Raw genomic sequence first — 17,670 nt, 5'->3', positions numbered from 1 at the left:
ACACAAACTGCAGCGCTGCGGCGCTGCAGCGCTGCGGCTAAGCGCCAGTGTAGTCAGTAGCCGCAGGGAGGCAGCGCCCAGCGCGCCTCGTCGCTATCAGGAGGGGGGAGGGGGTGAGGGGGGGCTGGGGGGATTTTTTTTTTGCCCAGCGCTGCGCTGACGCCGCCAGCGCGCTGCCGCGCTGCGCTGCCCTGGCGCGGCAGCGCTTTGAAATGCAAGTGTAGCCAAAGCCTAAGTGTAGACCAGGCCTATTATGCTGTGGCAAGCTGCAACCCCCTCCAGTTACTGCACTTACACAGCCATCCACAGACAGGGACACACCCAGCTCAGTTACATGAATGCTTTTGCCAGCCACCCATGAACCAACAATAGAGAAGCTCCAGCTAATACCCCATCCATCCCCAGCCTAGGACTCCAGAGCTGTACTGTCTTGCCCTGGTAAAAAGCCTGACCAGTGTAAGTTTATTACCCAGTCCGCCCCTCCCTCAATGTGGAAAGGACATGCACCAGCTCTTGTTCCTGAGTAGATTTCCCATGCACTTCAAGTAAAACCCACTGTTTTAGGTAAAATATAAAACAGATTTATTAACTACAGAAAAGTAGATTTAAAGAGATTATAAGTAGTAAGCATACAGATCGAAGTTAGTTACCTAAGAAATAAAAAATAAAATTCCAATCTGTGTTTTATAAACTAGACAGGATTTAAAGCAGTGTCTCACCCTGATGCCATAATTCTTTAATACACAAGCTGGGCTTCTCCTTTCCAGTCTGGGACCATCTCCTCAGTTCTCCAAACGTGTTTCCAAGTGTTGAGCTGGGGGCGGGAGTGAGGACAGATGATGATGTCACTTCTCCTCCTCTATATGTTCCTCCAGCTTGCTGGAAAGATCTTTTGTTATGACATTAGTCAAGCAGCCTCCATTGTTTACATGCTCTCTCTGAGAGGTCTCCATACTGGTTTTGGAGTGCGTATTCCCCTTAATGGGCCATCATCAGTGTCTGGCTGTCCCACTGTTGTACCTGAAAGGCTGATTGTGAGTGTTTCTAACCATACAACATGTTTCAGTAACACACGTAACTTTACACATGACAGCACATATAATCCAAAAGGATACTAATGTTCAACAGATCAAGACTTTCAAAATGATACCCCAGGAATACTTTGTACAAAATATATCATAATCATATCACCATGGTAAATATGGGAGTGCCAGTAGGGATGTAAATAGGGTTAAAAATAGGAACCATTTAACCTATTAAAATTCTATTGGTTAAACCAGGGGTCGGCAACCTGCGGCTGTGGAGCCCCATGCGGCTCTTTGGCTGCCCCCTTGCAGGGAGCTGTTTTTTGAGGGGGTGTGAGGTGCAGGCCCTGGCCGGGATGCGCTTACCACAAGCGGCTCCGGGCTGGCGGTGCAACAGGGCTCTAGCGCCACGCCACTCCTGGAAGCAGCTGGCTGCTGGCACATCTCTGCATGCCCCTTGGGGGGAGGGAGACAGTGGGTCTCCTTGCGCTGCCTGTGCCCGCAAGCACTGCCCCCACAGCTCCCATTGGCCAGGAATCGCCTGTGGTAAGTGCCTCCCGGCCACACCCCCTCCATACCCCAATCACCTGCCCCAGGTCAGAAACCCCTCCTGCACCCAAACTCCCTCCCAGACCCCACATTCCCTCCTGCACCCCAATCCCCTACCCCAGCCCAGAGCCCCTCCCACTTATATTCAAATTCAAACGGCAGAAGTCACATTAAAAGTATTGGTGAGTAGTAAAAACTTTAATAAGTTCAATTATTATTAGCGGATAAATTCTAACTCTACAAGTAACTTTGTGTGTGATGTGGCTCTTGAAATATTTTGGTCAAAGACAAAAACAAAAAAATGGCTCTTCTTCTTTGAAAGGTCGCCGTTAAAGATTTCTGCCAGCCCCATGCTGGGGATTCACTGATGGCGCGGGATCCTGGATGCCAGCTCCATGCCTGAGATCCCAGCTGACAACTCCATGCCTGGGGTCTTGGTTGCTGGTTCTGCACCCGGAACTCTGCTACCAGCCTGGGATCCTGGCTACTGGCGCCGTGCCTGGGGTCCCGGCTGCTGTCCCTCCACCAGGGATCCTGGCTGCAGGTGCCTGTCCAGGGATCCTGGCTGCAGGCTCACACCCCGGGTCCCAGCTGCCATCCCTGCGCCCAGGACTCTGCTGCCGGCCCAGTATCCTGGCTGCTGGCCCACATCCAGGGTCCCGGCTGAGTCCTGTGTACGGGGTGGCAGCGGAGTTTAATTATTGACTGAAACCGATAAGACTGATGCTTATTGCTTAACCAGTTAAACTTTTACATCCCTAGGTACCAGGATGTTGCTTTGGAGTACAGAGTATCACAGTGTATAAATAACAATTGTGTTGATGAGTAAAAAGCAAATGGCAAGCACACAAGTGCAGTCAGTACTTAGGTATTGACTGAAGTTGGTTGAAAGTTTTCCAACACAACAGTTGTGTGTTGGAAAATGCTGATTCTACAAAACTGTAACATTTCACAGTAACCTACTGATTTAATCAGAATTTGACATGGAGTTATCAAAATACTTCATTTTGATTAAATGAAAATGTTTAGATAAAGTAGGAATGTTTAATTTTGACGATGGTTTTAAGCTTTGTTATAATTTAACACAAGTCTAAATGAAATGTTCCAACCTTATCTAAACAAAATCATCTGAACTTATAAAAATAAAAAGTTTCAACATACTTCAGAACTTTTTTTCAAGTAAATATCAATATTTTGATGTTTTATTCCAATTTGAAATGAAAACAAGTTTTTAAATGCTGAAATTTCTCATTATATTAAAATTATGTTTTCAAACTAGTTCTAGTTCTGACAGTAAAAAAGCTTTCCAGTCTAAAGGTTGGCACTTACAGCTATTAAGGTACTTAAGAACATAAGAATGGTCATACTGGGCTAGACCAATGGTCCATCGAGCCCAGTATCTTGTCTTCTGACAGTGGCCAATGCTGGGTGCTTCACATGGAATGAACAGAATAGGGCACTCATCAAGTGATTCACCTCCTGTCATCCACTCCCAGCTTCTGGCAATCAGAGACTAGGGTCACCCAGAGCATGGGGTTGCATCCCTGACCATCTTGGCTAATAGCCATTGATAGACCTGTCCTCCATGAACTTATCTAATTCTTTTTTGAACACAGCTCTAGTTCTGGTCTTCACAAGATCCCCAGGCAATGAGTTCCACAGGTTGACTATGTGTTGTTTGAAGAAGTACTTCATTTTGTTTGTTTTAAACATTCTGCCTATTCATTTCATTGGGTGACCCCCGGTTCTTGAGTAAATAACCTTCCATATTCACTTTATTCACACTATTCATGATTTTGTAGACCTCTGTCATATTCTCCCTTAAGTCATCTCTTTTCCAAAATGAAAAGTCCCAGTCTTTTAAATTTTTCCTGATATGGAAGCTGTTCCATACCCTTGTTCACCTTTTTGCCCTATTCTGTACCTTTTCCAATTCTAATACCGTATATCTTTTTTGAGATGGAGTGACCAGAACTTCATACAGTATTCAAGGTGTGGAGGTATCATGGATTTATATAGTGGTATTATGATATTATCTATCCCTTTTTTTAATAGTTCCTAACATTCTGTTAGATTTTTGACTACCACTGCATAGTGAGCAGATGTTTTCAGAGAACTATCCATAATGACTCCATGATCTCTTTCTTGTATGGTAACAGCTCATGTAGACCCTATCATTTTGTATGTATAGTTGGAATTATGTTTTCCAATGTGTACTACTTTGCATTTATCAACATTGAATTTCATTTGCCATTTTGTTGCCCAGTCATCGCATTTTGTGAGATCTCCTTGTAATTCTTTGCAGTCAGCTTTGGACTTAACTATCTTGAGTAATTTTGTATTATCTGCAAATTTTGTCACTATTTACCCCTTTTTCCAGATCATTTATGAATATGTTGAATGGCACTGGTTCAGAACAGATTCCTGTTTACCTCTCTTCATTCTGAAAATGGACTATTTATTTCTACCCTTGTTTCCTGTCTTTCTACCAGTTACTGATCCATGAGAGGACCTTCTCTCTTATCCCATGACTGCTTAGTTTACTTAACGGCCTTTGGTGAGGGACCTTGTCAAAGGCTTTCTGAAAGTCCAAGTACACTATATCCACTGGATCACCCTTGTCCACATGTTTGTTGACCCCTCAAAGAATTCTAATAGATTGGTGAGGCTTGATTTCCCTTTACAAAAGCCATGTTGAGTCTTCCCCAACAAATCATATTCACCTATGTGTTCTCTATTATAGTTTAAACCAATTTGCCTGGTACTGAAGATAGGCTTACCAGCCTGTAATTGCCAGGATTGCCTATGGAACCTTTTTTTTTTTTTTTAAATGTCACATTAGCTATCCTCCAGTCATCTGGTACAGAAGCTGATTTAACAGAGTAGAGCACAAAGGTTTCTACTAAGAGTCATGACCTAAATGCCTTCTTCCACAGTCCTCAAATGCTGAAACAAAAGATAAATTAAGAAACAAAGACAAAGGTATATTATTTCTTTCATCTGAACAACAGTCCTTCTTGTAGGAGCTCTGATTTATCTGTGACTTCCCCATCTCCTACCCAGAGAATAGAGAGGTACATCTCTTTGGGAAAATGTATAGGGTAACAAGGCCTTTCTGAAGCAAATACAGTATCATATAACTATGCTTGTTTGCGTACATGTCTGCTGTAGGTAAAGGAGCAAAGCCTTTTATTGTTCCCCCAATACTAGCTTTGGGTACGGTGCTTGGGTTCCAGTTAGGTTTTCCTCAAAGAACTGCTACAGTCCATTAAACATAGTTTAAAAAAGCATACAGTCAAAAAGTTGTCAGAAGGGTGCTTATTTTAGAAATGTCTTAACAGCTGTTTATTTGGACTATACATTGTGAATGGGCTGAATCTGTCCCTATCTCATCTGAACAGAACACACAAAATCTGAGCAAGTATCCAAACTCACACCTCTTTCTCATGATTAGGCTGTATTGGTAACCCAGAAACAAAAACACAACCTAAACCTGAGCCTAAGTTGATGCTACCTCCCTGGGTTTGGTTGTCCCTAGGGTTTCCCTCCAGGACTTGTCCAACATCTCTTTCTCCACCCTTATAACTAGAATGGAGTTACAGAGCTACAGCTGCTACAAGGAGCGAGCAGAACTTCAGCAGCAATTTTGCAGAATTTTAAATGCCTGCTAACAGGGTGAGTCAACAGAGGAGCTGTTAAGGGGATATGCCATCACTCAGTCAACTCCAGTGGTTAGGGTGCTATCCTTGGACTTGGGAGATGCAGGATCAATTTCCTGCTCTATCATAGGCTTCCTGTGTGACCTTGGGGCAAGTCACTTAGCCTCTCTGTGTCTGGGTTCCCCATTTGTAAAATGGGGATAACACTTTCCTACTTCACATGGGTTTTGAGGATAAATAATTGTGGGGCACTCAGATACGACAGTGACCGGGGCAAGATTAACCCTTTGTAGAGGTTTAACACTGCTGTCTGGACTAGAGCTATGAACTCACATTTGGGGTGTAATTAACACTGTACTGGATCATTTAATTTAAAAACAAAACACTGCAATGTTAGGATGGTTGAAAAATGGCAAGTAAGAGTCTTCATTGTACATAGAATTATCTCCCCAAAAGTCTCCATTCATGGTTGTTGACTTTCTCCCCTTCTGCATCACCCAGTTATTATTTGTATTACTGTAGCATGTAGGAGCCCTAGTCATGAACCAGGACCCCAGTATGCTAGGTGCTGTACAAACAAACACAAAACAAAAAGAGGGCCCCTGCCAAAAATAGCAGAGATACTAATAATCTAAGAATAAGACAAGAGACAACAGATGGATACAGACAGACCAATGGGGGAGTACAAGAGAACAATGAGACAATATTGGTCAGCACGGTAGGTTAATCTCAGCACTCAAGCTGCCTAACCCTTGTCCATTTTTGTGTGTGGGCATCACAGACAAAGAGAGCTTTAAAGAAGAGTTTTGAAGGAGGAGAAGGTAGATTTGTAGATGTTTACAGGGAGCTCATCCCAAGCATGATGGGAGCATGGGAGAAAGCACAAAGGTGCTTGTTTGAAAGTTTAACAAATGGGGGCTGGAGGCTTGTGTTGACATCTCAGTAGTGAATGAGAGATGATAGGTAGGGTGGAAATAGGCCATCAAGGGCCTTGAAAGTGAAGACATGTAGCTTGTGTTTGATGGAACAATGTTTGTTTTTTAAAGATGGGAGACACTGAAGCATGCTTGTATTGTGAGGGAAAAGAGTGAGAGGTTAAGGAGAAGAGTAAGGGAGATGAGAGTAAGTGTGAGGGCGATCAGGAGTTAGGATGGGGTCACTGGCACAGGTGGAGAGATTAGAGAAGAAGAGCAGATGAGAAATATGTGCATCTGTTGCAGGGGAGAAGGAAGAGAGACTTGTGGGTAGAGAAGGGAAAGCATGAGGAAGGTCACATCATAGTTTCAGCTGTCTTTTGGAAGACAATTGGTGAGATCCTGTGCCGAGAGAGAAGTAGATGGAAGAGATAGGGAGGGTTTGGGGACTGAATCAGAAGTGACAGAAAGATGGTTGGGATTGAGAATATGGGATTCTATTACATTGGAAAAGTAGAGCTGTTTAGCTAGAAAGATGACAGAACTGAAGGAGAGAACAAGTTTGTAGTGGAGGAAGTCAGCCTGATCATAGAAAGCTGGTGTTGGGAGTGAACCAGGGCTGGGAGTTGGCAGTGCAGAACTTTTCATGGAGGGAACATGATAGAAAGGACTGGAGAACACTTGTGTATCCTATCTTTAGACAATTCTTTTCAGCATAGCTAACTTTTGGGTTTATCTGGTATATGATACTGCTTCACCAGGGTCTTCTCTCTATACCTATTGATAACTTGCTTATATTAATGGGATTACAAAATTTTAAATGACTTTGGAAAATATTATTTAATAATCTAGTCTCTGACAATGTCTCCTGTGGGTACCACATGGGGCAGAAGCTCTTCCACTTCCTGGAGGTGAAGAGAGAAAGGGGACCAGCCTGAGCTCATCCCTACTGATCACCTCCAGGACCCAGCAGTCCATACCCCCTCAGATTCACATCCTTCTCCCATAATGAGGTAGCTCCTGTAGCTCAAGTGGCAGTGATCTGTGCTAGAGTGCTGCAGATTCAGGTTTCAAATACCACTGGTGAGAATGATAGGTGATTGTTAATGTTGCACCTAATTATTTTTTATCTTTAAACTAGGAAATTGCATACAAAAAACTAAGTTAAAAGAATGGTATTTAGGTTGCAAAGTCGAGAACTGGAAAGTTAGGAAATGCCAGAATTTAGGTTGCCCATGAAACCTATGCATTGTGATAGTCTCAAATAAGTATATAATCATATACTATTTTTTCAACAGGATGCCTGTGTTACTTAGTATTTTGGATGGATGCATAACAGGGCAAAATTAAGGTTGTGTGGGCAGCTGTAAAGCTGACTTTTCTTAACTTCTGGATACTTTACATTGTAAATAACATTCTTTTAATGCATGTGTAAGCCTAGTCTGTATGAGCTCTCCCCTGACATCTAGTGGTGAGCTGTGGAAAAAGACTTCAGAAGCTGATCTCGTTTGCATGGACACACCCACCCTGCCTAGGTGCTCAGGTTGACAGGATTGCTTGCCCAAAATGATCACTCGTGGCTGGTGTTGGATCGCCACCCAGTCTCCTTGTTACTGGGGCAGGAGTAATAAAGTGTTGTTATCCTTGTTGAGTGAACTGAGGGCAGCAGAACTGTATCTGGCATACCCCAATGGAGGGACTCACCCACAAGTGAATGGCACTCGGTAGGCAGGGGACATGGGTTCCAAAACTCAATGAGCTGAAAAAGTGTGAGGGCTCTGTTTAAGGAGCTGAGACAGTGTTTGAGGTTTTTGGCTCTTCATGGTCTAATAAAAGAGCTAATTTAAAGTCAATTGAGAGTCTTATTACATACTGTGGAGTTGAAATCACTAATATCTAGGTTTAAGTATTACACCTACTTTGAAACAGTGTCTTTATTACAAAAGACTATCAGTGTGCACTAGCAGTGAGGTCCCCCACTAACACCTGAAATCACTGAGAGCTGTGTTAAGTGGGGGGCCCTGAAGACATCTTGGTGAGTGGTCTGCTGGTGGAAAGATGCAGCAAGTGGCCAGCAGGGTGGCTGGTGGAGAAGGCCAGAGAAGAGCAGATCAGAGAGGCATGGCAATTGGCTGTTGGGGTGATGAGCGAGTGCCCGAGCAGTGGAGTGTGTCAGATGCCTTCTTATCTCTCCCCTCCACACAGGGTGGGAGGTGAACTCTGTGGATGAACCTCTGAACTCTGGGGCTGCACTGACCAAGGACAGCAACTGTGAGTGGGGTACAGAGAAGAGATGGGCACATTAAAGGGACTTTTGGGTTGCTGGATTTAAGAACCTGAGGGGAAAAGGACACTGCCCAACTTACTTGTGGATGGGTCTTTTGCTTATGATTTATGTTTATGAACCCTATTTGTGGTGTTTTCCCAAATTAACGCTGAGTTACTTTCCTCCTTTTATTAAAAGTGTTTGCTACACTCAGACTATGTGCTTGCGAGAGGTGAATTATTGCCTCTTAGAGGTGCCCAGGAGGTGGTGTATAATTGTCCTAAATCACTGGGTGGGGGCTCGAGCCAGTTTTGTGTTGTATTGTTGAAAAGCAATCCCTAGATACTGAGCCTAGCCCTTGTTGCTGCTGGCTCCACCTGGCAGGTTTACACATGCAGTAGCCATGTTGGTCCCAGGATATTAGCAAGACGAGGTGTGTGAAGTATTATCTTTTACTATCTTAGTTTTTTTTTAACTTAGCTTTTAAAAATCTGATGTGCATATAAATGTGAAGAAAAACATGTACATAGATTGTATCTAGCCGGTGAACAATAGTTTTACTGTGCTGAGCATATTTAAACCCAGACACTTGAAAGCATCTCTACTCAGGACAGCATTTAAGCATGTGCTTAACTTTAATCTTATTCTCCTGTCCCATTGAAGTCAATGAGACCACTTGTGTTTTAAATTAGGCATATGCTCAAGTACCTTGCTTAATCTGGGTCTGAATGCTGTCCTGAACAGAGATGAATTTAAGCACCGACTTAAGTGCTTTCCTCAATTGGGGCACTAATACTTTATTAACCTTATCGCCTGAAATCAATGGGAATTTTGCCAATGATTTCAATGGTGTCAAGCCTAACCCTTGAAAGAAGAAAGTTAGCAATAACACAGAACAAACATTCTACAAAAAAAACTATTTTAGTTTGTGCTTATGCTGCCTTGTACTCGAAAGTAAAATTCTACATATTTATGAGAAAAAACAACAACGTGAGTAGATTAGTTTTAATTCAAACTCTTCTAACTGAGGACTTCCAGATTTTAGACTCTTTACCTCATCTTACTACTGGAGGGTACTTTCAATTGATATGGAATAATTGTTAAACACATTTTAAAGGCTTATAGTGATGTCTGTCTTAATCTCTTGCAGCAGGGGTCACTGTAAACAAACATAAGAGAACCTGACAGAATGAAATACATTTGCTAGAGCAGATATTACTGACTAAAGATAAGCTGCAGTGCCAAACGGTGTTAGTGTGGAAAAAAGCCCCAGCATTTTTATAAAGATAACTTTCCTAAAATCAGTGGTATAGACTTAGCTCATTCTTACAAGAATGGTGACCTAATTTCAAACTATTAATAGAAGTGAAGGAAGTTGGCTCTGTGATATGTACTCAGACACAGGAATTCTAATGCAGTGCATCAAAGGAACTGGATGACACATACATTATTTTTGTCTCATCCAAAACTTTCATTGCAAATATTTTAAAAAATTAAGCAGATCAAATGTTTACATATATTTAAAGTTACTTAAACTCACATAACCTCTGAGCATACTTATGTAGTGTGTTGAGGCATTAAAGATTGCTTCAATGGAGCTGCACTGATATAATTGAGAGGCCAAATAAAGGGATCAGAGTCTCAACTAGTGTAAATTAGCATATTAAATTGTTTTACACTAGCTGAGGTTCAGTCCCAGAATTCCTAACATAAATTGTTGCAAATTACATTAATCAGTTAAACTACAATAGGCTTGTCTTTGTCAGCAGGTATTTCCCTAACATTGAGTTCTTACACAGTTTCTACTCAAGTCTTTATGTGGACAAAACTCTCATTGAAGTGAGGCCCTGATCTTGCAATCACTTACCCATTTGATTCCCTCTAAACATCTGAGCAGTCCTATTGAGTTCTATGGATCAGATCCTCAACTTTTGTAAAGCTGTCGCTCTCTTGAAGTGAATTTACACCAGCTCAGGATCTGGCTATGGAAATATTGATGTGCATAAAGTTAAGTGTGTACATAAGTGTCTGCAGCTTTGGAGCCCAAAACTAAACTATAAAGGTCAGGTGAGCTTTATGGAAAGACAGTGCTGGTGTTGAGTACTCAGTTTAAATTAATTTCAGATGGTTAAACTCATTTTTATTATTAATACTTAAACTTGAATTATTCATATTTTTTAATATTATTACACCTCAGTTATATTTAAGAAGTTAACATTCCTGGATTTGGCTGGCTGGTAGTTATGACCACAAGTTACAAATATTTATGATACAAAACCAGAAGCCCTTTTACAGTAGTGGGAGCTTGCAAGGAGGTTTCAATGTAATATCCTTTTTGCCACATTGTTGTTGCTACGCCTATTGCAAACCAGCACCCATAAAATTTTCCACATGTGGTGGATTCCATAACATTTTGATCAAATGTTAATCAACAGATATAAACGAGAAAGGGACTGAACTATAGCAGAGATCACAGCGAAATATATATCATAATACTTTTAAGATAGGTCACTGTCAGGTTGACAGTATTTCCAATGTTAAAATGAAAATATTTATTGTCATAGGGAAGAATAATATGAGTCCTGGTCTGCATGCTGTGGAGCAATATAAACTTGCTTGAGACTTTAGAGCTAAACACTCTTCTCTACTTCTACAAGGAGAAAGGAGGGATATGTAGTTATTTATACGGTTTTCTATGCCCCCCACCATGGTATCTAACCATCTCACAAATATTAATTTATCCTGACCGCACCTAGTGGGGTAAGTTTGATCATCCCCATTTTACTGAGTGGAAAGTGAGGCACAGAATGAATAAGGGCCTAAACCAAAGCCCCCTGAAGTCAATGGAAAGACTACCAGTGACTTTCAAGGTGAGATAGGCCAGGAACTGAACCCCTGGCTTCCTTTGACAATGCCTTAATCCCAGGCCATTGTTCCTTTCATAAAGCAGTGGATCTTGTTGGTTGTGGATGGAGGAGGAGGAGTGCTGGCTCTGCAGCGTATTGGACCCTGTTCTTCAGCCCACACAAGGCCCTCTGTGCGTGCTGCTCTTCTCCTGGAGGTGGGATGTGGTGGTAGCAGGGCACAGACATACTCCATGAAGTGTCCTCATTTTAGGGTTAGAGTTTGAGCTCTACAATGCAGCTAGAAGATGGGGCTCTGCTAGTTTCTGGATGGCCTGAGATCTACAGGGAAGTCCTGCACAGGCCATGGCATTTGCAGAGGACTTGAGTGAGAGGAAGAGGATTGGGTAGGGAAGGATAGCCCAGTGATTTGGGTGCTAGCTGAAGAGCTGGGTTCAATTCCCTACTCTCCCACAGGCTTCCTGTGTCACTTTTGACAAATCAATTAGGCCTAGATTCACAAAAGTATTTAGGCTCCTAACCTCCATTTAAATTAATGAACCTCCATCCTCTATGTGTGGGATGGGGATAATAGATTTCCCTATCTCAGAGAGCAACAAAGAGTCCTGTGGCACCTTATAGACTAACAGACGTATTGGAGCATGAGCTTTCGTGGGTGAATACCCACTTCGTCGGATGTGAATACCCACTTCGTCGGATGCATGTCATGCATCCGACGAAGTGGGTATTCACCCACGACAGCTCATGCTCCAATATGTCTATTAGTCTATAAGGTGCCACAGGACTCTTTGATGCTTTTACAGATCCAGACTAACACGGCTACCCCTCTGATACCTACCTCACAGAGGTGCTGTGAAGATAAACACATTAACTTGTGAAGTACTCAGACATTAAATTATTGGGAGCCTGAGTGCCTCATCATGGTTCGGGGCCCTGGGGGACGTTCCAGTTAAGAGTAGAAATCAATGATGGAGGCTGATATTTTCCTTGGTGGAGGCTTGTTTATTTACAAGGTATGTACAAAGTTCTGCTTCTCCAAATGTAGGAGGAACCAAGAACAAAAGGAGCAGTTCTTAGCTTGCAGATCTAATCCTTTTTTAGACAACACTATAACCAAAAGCTCTCTCTGTAGCTATTACCCAGAGTCATACACGGCACTCACAGGCTACAGCTTGGCTTTCTTGCTTTTTGCCACTGCCTCTCTCTCTGTTCTGTGTGTTCTCAGTTTCCTTCACACCAGAGGTGAAAGTAAGCTGGAATTCCCCGGTACGGCGTACCAGCAAGAGCCAGTTCACTGTACCGGGGTGGAAAGGCTTTCCCTGGTGGCAATTTAAAGGGCATGGGGAAGTGACAGCAGGGCTCAGGCAGCAGCAAGGCTTGGACAGCGTTTTAAAGGGCTCAGGACTCCTGCCGCAGCTACCACCCCGGGCCCTTTAAATTGTCCCCGGAGCCCTGGTGTAGCGATGGCAGGGCTCCAATGGCTATTTAAAGGGTCTGGGGCTGCGGCAGCCGCTACCACCCCGGCCCTTGAAATAGATGCCGGAGCCCAACCTCTGCCTCCCCAGGGCTCCGGGGATGATTTAAAGGGTCCATGGCTCCAGTAGCCGCTACTGCCCCGGGTCCTTTAAATTATCCCCAGAGCCTGCCGGAGCCCTGGGGAGGTGGTGGCGGGGCTCCGGCGGCGATTTAAAGTGCCAGAGGCTTGGCCGCCGCTACCGCCCTGGGCCCTTTAACTTGCTGCCGGAGCCCCACCACCGCTACCCCAGGGCTCCAGCAGCAGGGCTCTGGGGACGATTTAAAGGGCCCAGGGCGGTAGTGGCAGCTGGAGCTCCAGGCTCTTTAAATCACTGCCCGAGCCCCCAGCTGCTGCTGCTACCCTGGGGCCCTTTAAATTGCCACCCGAACCCCGCTGCCGGAGCCCTGGGGTAGCGGTGGCAGGGCTCTGTCAGTGATTTAAAGGGTCAGGGGCTCCTGGCTGCCACTACTGCAGCAGAGCCCCGGGCCCTTTAAAGCTCTGCCAGAGGCTGGGGCCCTGGCGGCAGTTGGGAGCCCCCTCCGATGGTGATTTAAAGTGCCTGGGGATTTAAAGGCTCTGCCTCTTCCAGTAGAGGCCACGCTTCTTCTGGTTGAGGCCCCGCCCCCGCTGAAGGACTCTGGAATACCGGTAAGTCCTTTAAGTTACTTTCACCCCTGCTTCACACGCACCTGACCATAATACCCCATGGAATCCTCTGCGGATTAGAGCCATGGTGCTAGTTTCTGGAAACCCCCTTCCCATGGGGATCTGGGTCATGGTGCTAGTTTCTGGAAAGATTCTATATTTTATGCCAGTTTTTAGATATGGTCCCTTAAATGTTTCTTACAACTATCTTAAGTGAAGGGTGAGCACACACTCAATCTCAAAGACGTTTGTGGTCCAAGCAGTGACCAGTACCTCTGAGCATAACAGTGCTTTAGACAGATGTTCGTATTTGTACAGAAGCCTACCAATTCTGCACTATTTCCTCTCCTTAACAACTCCTCAAGAGTGTTGTTCACAATGATTCCCAACTCATGCCTTGGCAAAGAAACTTCTTCTGGGGTGGGGAGCTGATATAATGGAGAGGTATTCATGTAAGTTAATGCATTTTTAATACATTTCTTAAAGCACTTAGTACTCTCTTTGCATGGAATCACATTACTTATTAAATGAAACAGCTACTAAACAACTACCGATAAACAGCTTCTACTCTTGGGGGAATTCTGCGCCACTGTGAGTGCGCATAATTCATGTCCCCTGCAGATTTCTTTGCTTCCCTGCAGAAAAATGACTTTCTGACAGGGAAACAAAGAGAAGCTGCAAAACTAGTCATGCACCGCTCCCTAGCTGCTCAGGTACATTATTTCAGGCACTAAGAGCTGCTGGTGGAGAGGTAAATCACTACATGTCTGGGGACACCTTAGCCAGTGGCTCCTACCCTGAGCCAGGATCAGCTGCTAGTCCCAGCTGGGCTGGAGGCAGGAGGGGACAGGACTTCCTCTTCCCTTGTAAGGAGTGGCTGGGGCTGTGTCAGACCACCCCTAGAAATCTCCCTGAGCTTCAGGAAGCTCAGCATCCTCTACTGCTTCCTGCCCCCATTGCTCCTCATTTGTGGGGGGAGGGCTCATTGTATGGGGAGCTGCTCCCCCATCCGCCCAACCCCTGTGCATCCAGAACTCCCATACCCAGAAACCCCCGCCAATCCTCACCCTGTACACCCAGAACCCCACTAGTCCTTCATACCTGAACCTCAACCCCTGCCTCCAGGCCCCTATCCTGCATCCAGATCACCCCCGACTGAACTCCCAGCACTCAAACCCCCACCCTGATGAGCCCCACATCGAGACCCCCCACACCACTGACCCCCAATTAGCTGCACCCAAACCCGCACCCCACCAAGCCCCACCCCCCTGCTGAGGTTCCAACACCCAGACCTCTCTGCTGAGCCCCAACCACTTTCACCTGGAAGCCCCTGTACCCGGAACCGCCCCTCTCCGAGTCTCTGTGCATACAGATTCCCCCAAACCTAGACCCCCCCACTGAGCTGCCTGCACCCAGATTGTCCCACACAGAATCCTCTCACCCCACACCTGGATCCCCCCCACACTGAGCCCCTCCCCACTTGGATCCTGCCTGTCCCACACCTGGTGCCCCTGGCGCAGAAGGTGAGGGCCCCAGGGTGTGTCTGGGGCAGGCTCAGGCCCTGTGCTGTGTCAGGATCAGGTGCAGCCTCATCACTGAGTCCATGTCCCCGGGGTGGGAGGCCGCAGGGTGATCCCAGTGGCCTGTGCTCCCCACTGCCATGCTAGAGCTTCTGCATCTATATATTGACAAATAAAACTTGCAGATTTTTAAAATATTGTGCCCCGAATTTTAAATTTTTTGGTGCAGACTGCCCTCAGGAATAAGCTTCCTCACAGCTTGAGTTCCAGTTTTGTCTGTGTTGCTTAGGTGGAACTACAGCTGTACAGCACACAGACACATCTAGTGGCTGAATGGAAATCTGAATCTTTCAGACATTGATTAGGCTAAGGCAGGGGTGGGCAATAATTTTCACAGGGGGCCATGCCATGAATTTTGGTGGTCATCACAGGCTGCACATTTCTACTATATTAATGGAGGGGGTGCAGGCTCTGGGAGGGAGCTCCGGGCTGGTGCAGAGTGTTGGGGTGCAGGAGAGGGTGAGGGCTGTGGACTCTGGGAGGGTGTTTGGTGAAGGAGGGCTCCAGGCTGGGACAAGAGGTTGGGGTGCAGAAGGGGGTGCAGGGTCTAGGAGGGAGTTTGGGTGCAGGAGGGGTTTCTAAGCTGGGGCAGGGGGCTGGGATGCAGGAGGGGGTGCGAGGTGCAGGCTCTGGCCAGGAGGCGCTTACCACAGGCGGCTCCCAGCCGGCATAGCAGCAGGGCTCAGGCAGGCTGTCTGCTTCCTGTGGCCCCATGCTGCTACCAGAAGTGGCGGCTGCTGCTTGCATGTCTCTGCGCATCCCTTGGGGGGAGGGGAGGTAGCAGGTCTCCATGTGCTGCCCTCGTCTGCAAGCACAGCCCCTGCAGCGTCCATTGGCCGGTTTCCACCCTGCTGCTCGTGGGACTTTTAGTGGCCCGGAGATTGTGAGGGGGCAGCCAGAGAGCCTGGTGGGCCGGACAGAAATGTTAGATGAGCTGGATCCAGCATACGAGCCGCATTTTGCTCACCCCTGGCAGGGGCGGCTCTAGGATTTCTGCGTCCCCAAGCAGGGCGGCACGCTGCCAGGGGCGCTCTAGTGGTCGCAGGTCCCGCAGCTCCGGTGGACCTCCCGCAGGCGTGCCTGCGGATGCTCCACCGGAGCCGCGGGACCAGCAGCCCCTCCGCAGGCACGTCTACCCTAGCCGCGGTCCCACCGGACCTTCCGCAGGCATGACTGCGGGAGGTCCGCTGGAGCTGCTTGCCGCCCTCCCGCGGGGATGCCTCTTACCCGGGTGCCTGCAGCTTGGCACGCTGGGGTCTGGAGCTGGCCCTGACCCCTGGGCAGGACTGCCCAGAGGATTCAGGGGGCCTGGGGCAAAGCAATTTTGGGGGCCCCTTCCATAAAAAAAAGTTGCAATACTATAGAATACTATAGTCTAATGGGGGCCCCTGTGGGGCCCAGGGCCTGGAGCAAATTGTCCCCCTTGCCCCCTGCCCTGGGCTAAGGTATGAATAAGGCTTTGCCAGCCCTGTTTATATTGAGCCACACTTTGCAAAAACTATATAACTGCAAATAAACTCTTTCCACTCTTGAAGTCAGTAACAATAGTGAGGTTAACAGGGGCTGGAAAAGGAGGGTGCCGGCTGGAATCTGCTTGCTGGGTACTGGGATTGTACTCGATACGTACAGACAGGGAAGGATTGACTGGAGCATGGACAGGGGACGGGCTGGCCGCACTGGTGAAGCAGGTATCCAGGCTGGCTCTGGAGAGGGTGAGTTCTCCTGGAAGTCGCTCCCCCAGCCTGGCCCGGCACAGCAGCGCTCCCATCGCATTGCCAGGGCGGTCGCTTGCAGAGGGTGTCCGCGGGCGCGACCCCTCTCCTGACAGCTCCTTGCAGCGCGGTCCCGCCGAGCTGCTCCCGCGGGTGGGGGCACAGCACAACAGCCCCCCCGCCCCCACGCCGGAACTCAGCGCTCAGCCCGGGCCGCCGGCCACGGGGCTCCCGGGAACCGAAGCCGGGGCGGCGCAGGCCGGCAGCCGGGCCACGCTCGCCCCCAGCCGCAGCTCACGCAGCCCCGGCCGCGGATTGGCGCCGGGCTTGTTCCTTCCGGGGCCGCCCGGCCGCCGCTTCCTGATCCTCCCTTGCGCGGCGGGACTAGGCCCGGCAGCCGCGGCCTGGGTGGCGGCGCTTTCAAACCCAGCCCCGGCTCCAGCCGCCGCCAGCAGCAAGCGGGACCGGTGCGTGAGCTCCCCGCGCCGTGACCGGGCCGGGAGAGGGCGGAGGGGAGCGGGCTGGCGCTGCCGCCTGGCGGCGGGGAAGGGGGGTTGGTTGCAGGGGGCTGCTGGCCTCTTACCCGGGTGCCTGCAGAGGGGAAGAAACTGTCCGGTGGAACCAGGGCTTCCCCCGGGTGGGGGCTCCGCGCCGCCGGGACCCTGCCGCCCCGCCCGCAGCCGCCGGGGCCAGGGGAGCCCACGCTGCGCTGACTCCGGGTTCCGGGGCGCAGAACAGGGGCGGCTCGCAGGGGAGCGGGGAGCCCCCTCTGTGACACTGCAGGAGGGTAGGGGATACCCCGGAGTGGGGGTTGGTTAACGGGAGTGTTGATTGAAACGGCCTGGGCCCCCCCTCACACGACAGCGAAAAATCTGTTCTCGCCCCTGGGCCAGCCGGAGAAACTTTCTGATGAGGGGGCCACGGTTGCTGTTTACCCGCA

The 17,670-nt window shown here is 47.7% G+C and overlaps 2 protein-coding genes across 7 annotated transcripts in view; one reads left to right on the top strand and one right to left on the bottom strand.

The window, feature by feature from the left end:
• Window positions 1–1,771: 1,771 nt before the first annotated feature.
• Window positions 1,772–16,884, bottom strand: LOC120402178. 2 transcript variants are annotated; one of them, XM_039532623.1, is made up of 3 exons: window positions 16,646–16,884; window positions 15,667–15,922; window positions 1,772–2,244 (listed from the first exon to the last, which is right to left on the bottom strand). In XM_039532623.1, exons 1-3 carry the CDS (start codon window positions 16,789–16,791, stop codon window positions 2,059–2,061), a joined length of 588 nt encoding a protein of 195 aa, XP_039388557.1. In that variant the 5' UTR covers window positions 16,792–16,884; the 3' UTR covers window positions 1,772–2,058. The 2 variants fall into 2 exon arrangements, with proteins under 2 accessions (XP_039388557.1, XP_039388556.1); XM_039532622.1 differs by lacking the exon at window positions 1,772–2,244 and adding an exon at window positions 13,488–13,866.
• SRBD1 (S1 RNA binding domain 1) overlaps window positions 8,348–17,670 on the top strand; it is a 242,111-nt gene continuing 232,788 nt past the window's right edge. For 3 of the 5 annotated variants that reach the window (XM_039532619.1, XM_039532617.1, XM_039532620.1), the window contains exon 1: window positions 16,984–17,197. The gene's annotated coding sequence lies outside the window, so the exon portion shown is untranslated. Of the gene's footprint in view, window positions 8,419–16,983; window positions 17,198–17,670 lie in introns of those variants that run through there. The other 2 variants (XM_039532621.1, XM_039532618.1) reach the window with 2 other exon arrangements.

Source organism: Mauremys reevesii, linkage group 3 (assembly GCF_016161935.1).
Source record: "Mauremys reevesii isolate NIE-2019 linkage group 3, ASM1616193v1, whole genome shotgun sequence".
NCBI lineage: Eukaryota > Metazoa > Chordata > Testudines > Geoemydidae > Mauremys > Mauremys reevesii.
Note: the sequence above shows the minus strand (reverse complement) of the source record. Positions and strands in the feature narration are given on the sequence as shown.

Excerpts from the sequence above, each read along its gene's own strand:
- LOC120402178 (XM_039532622.1), bottom strand. The coding sequence starts at position 16,791 with ATGCGATGGGAGCGCTGCTGTGCCGGGCCAGGCTGGGGGAGCGACTTC. Across the intron at positions 15,923-16,645 it reads CAGTCAATCCTTCCCTGTCT|GCTCTCTGGCTGCCCCCTCA; the intron begins GTACGTATCGAG and ends CCGGCCCACCAG. Across the intron at positions 13,867-15,666 it reads CCGGCTGGGAGCCGCCTGTG|CTCCCCACCCCAGAAGAAGT; the intron begins GTAAGCGCCTCC and ends CCATTATATCAG.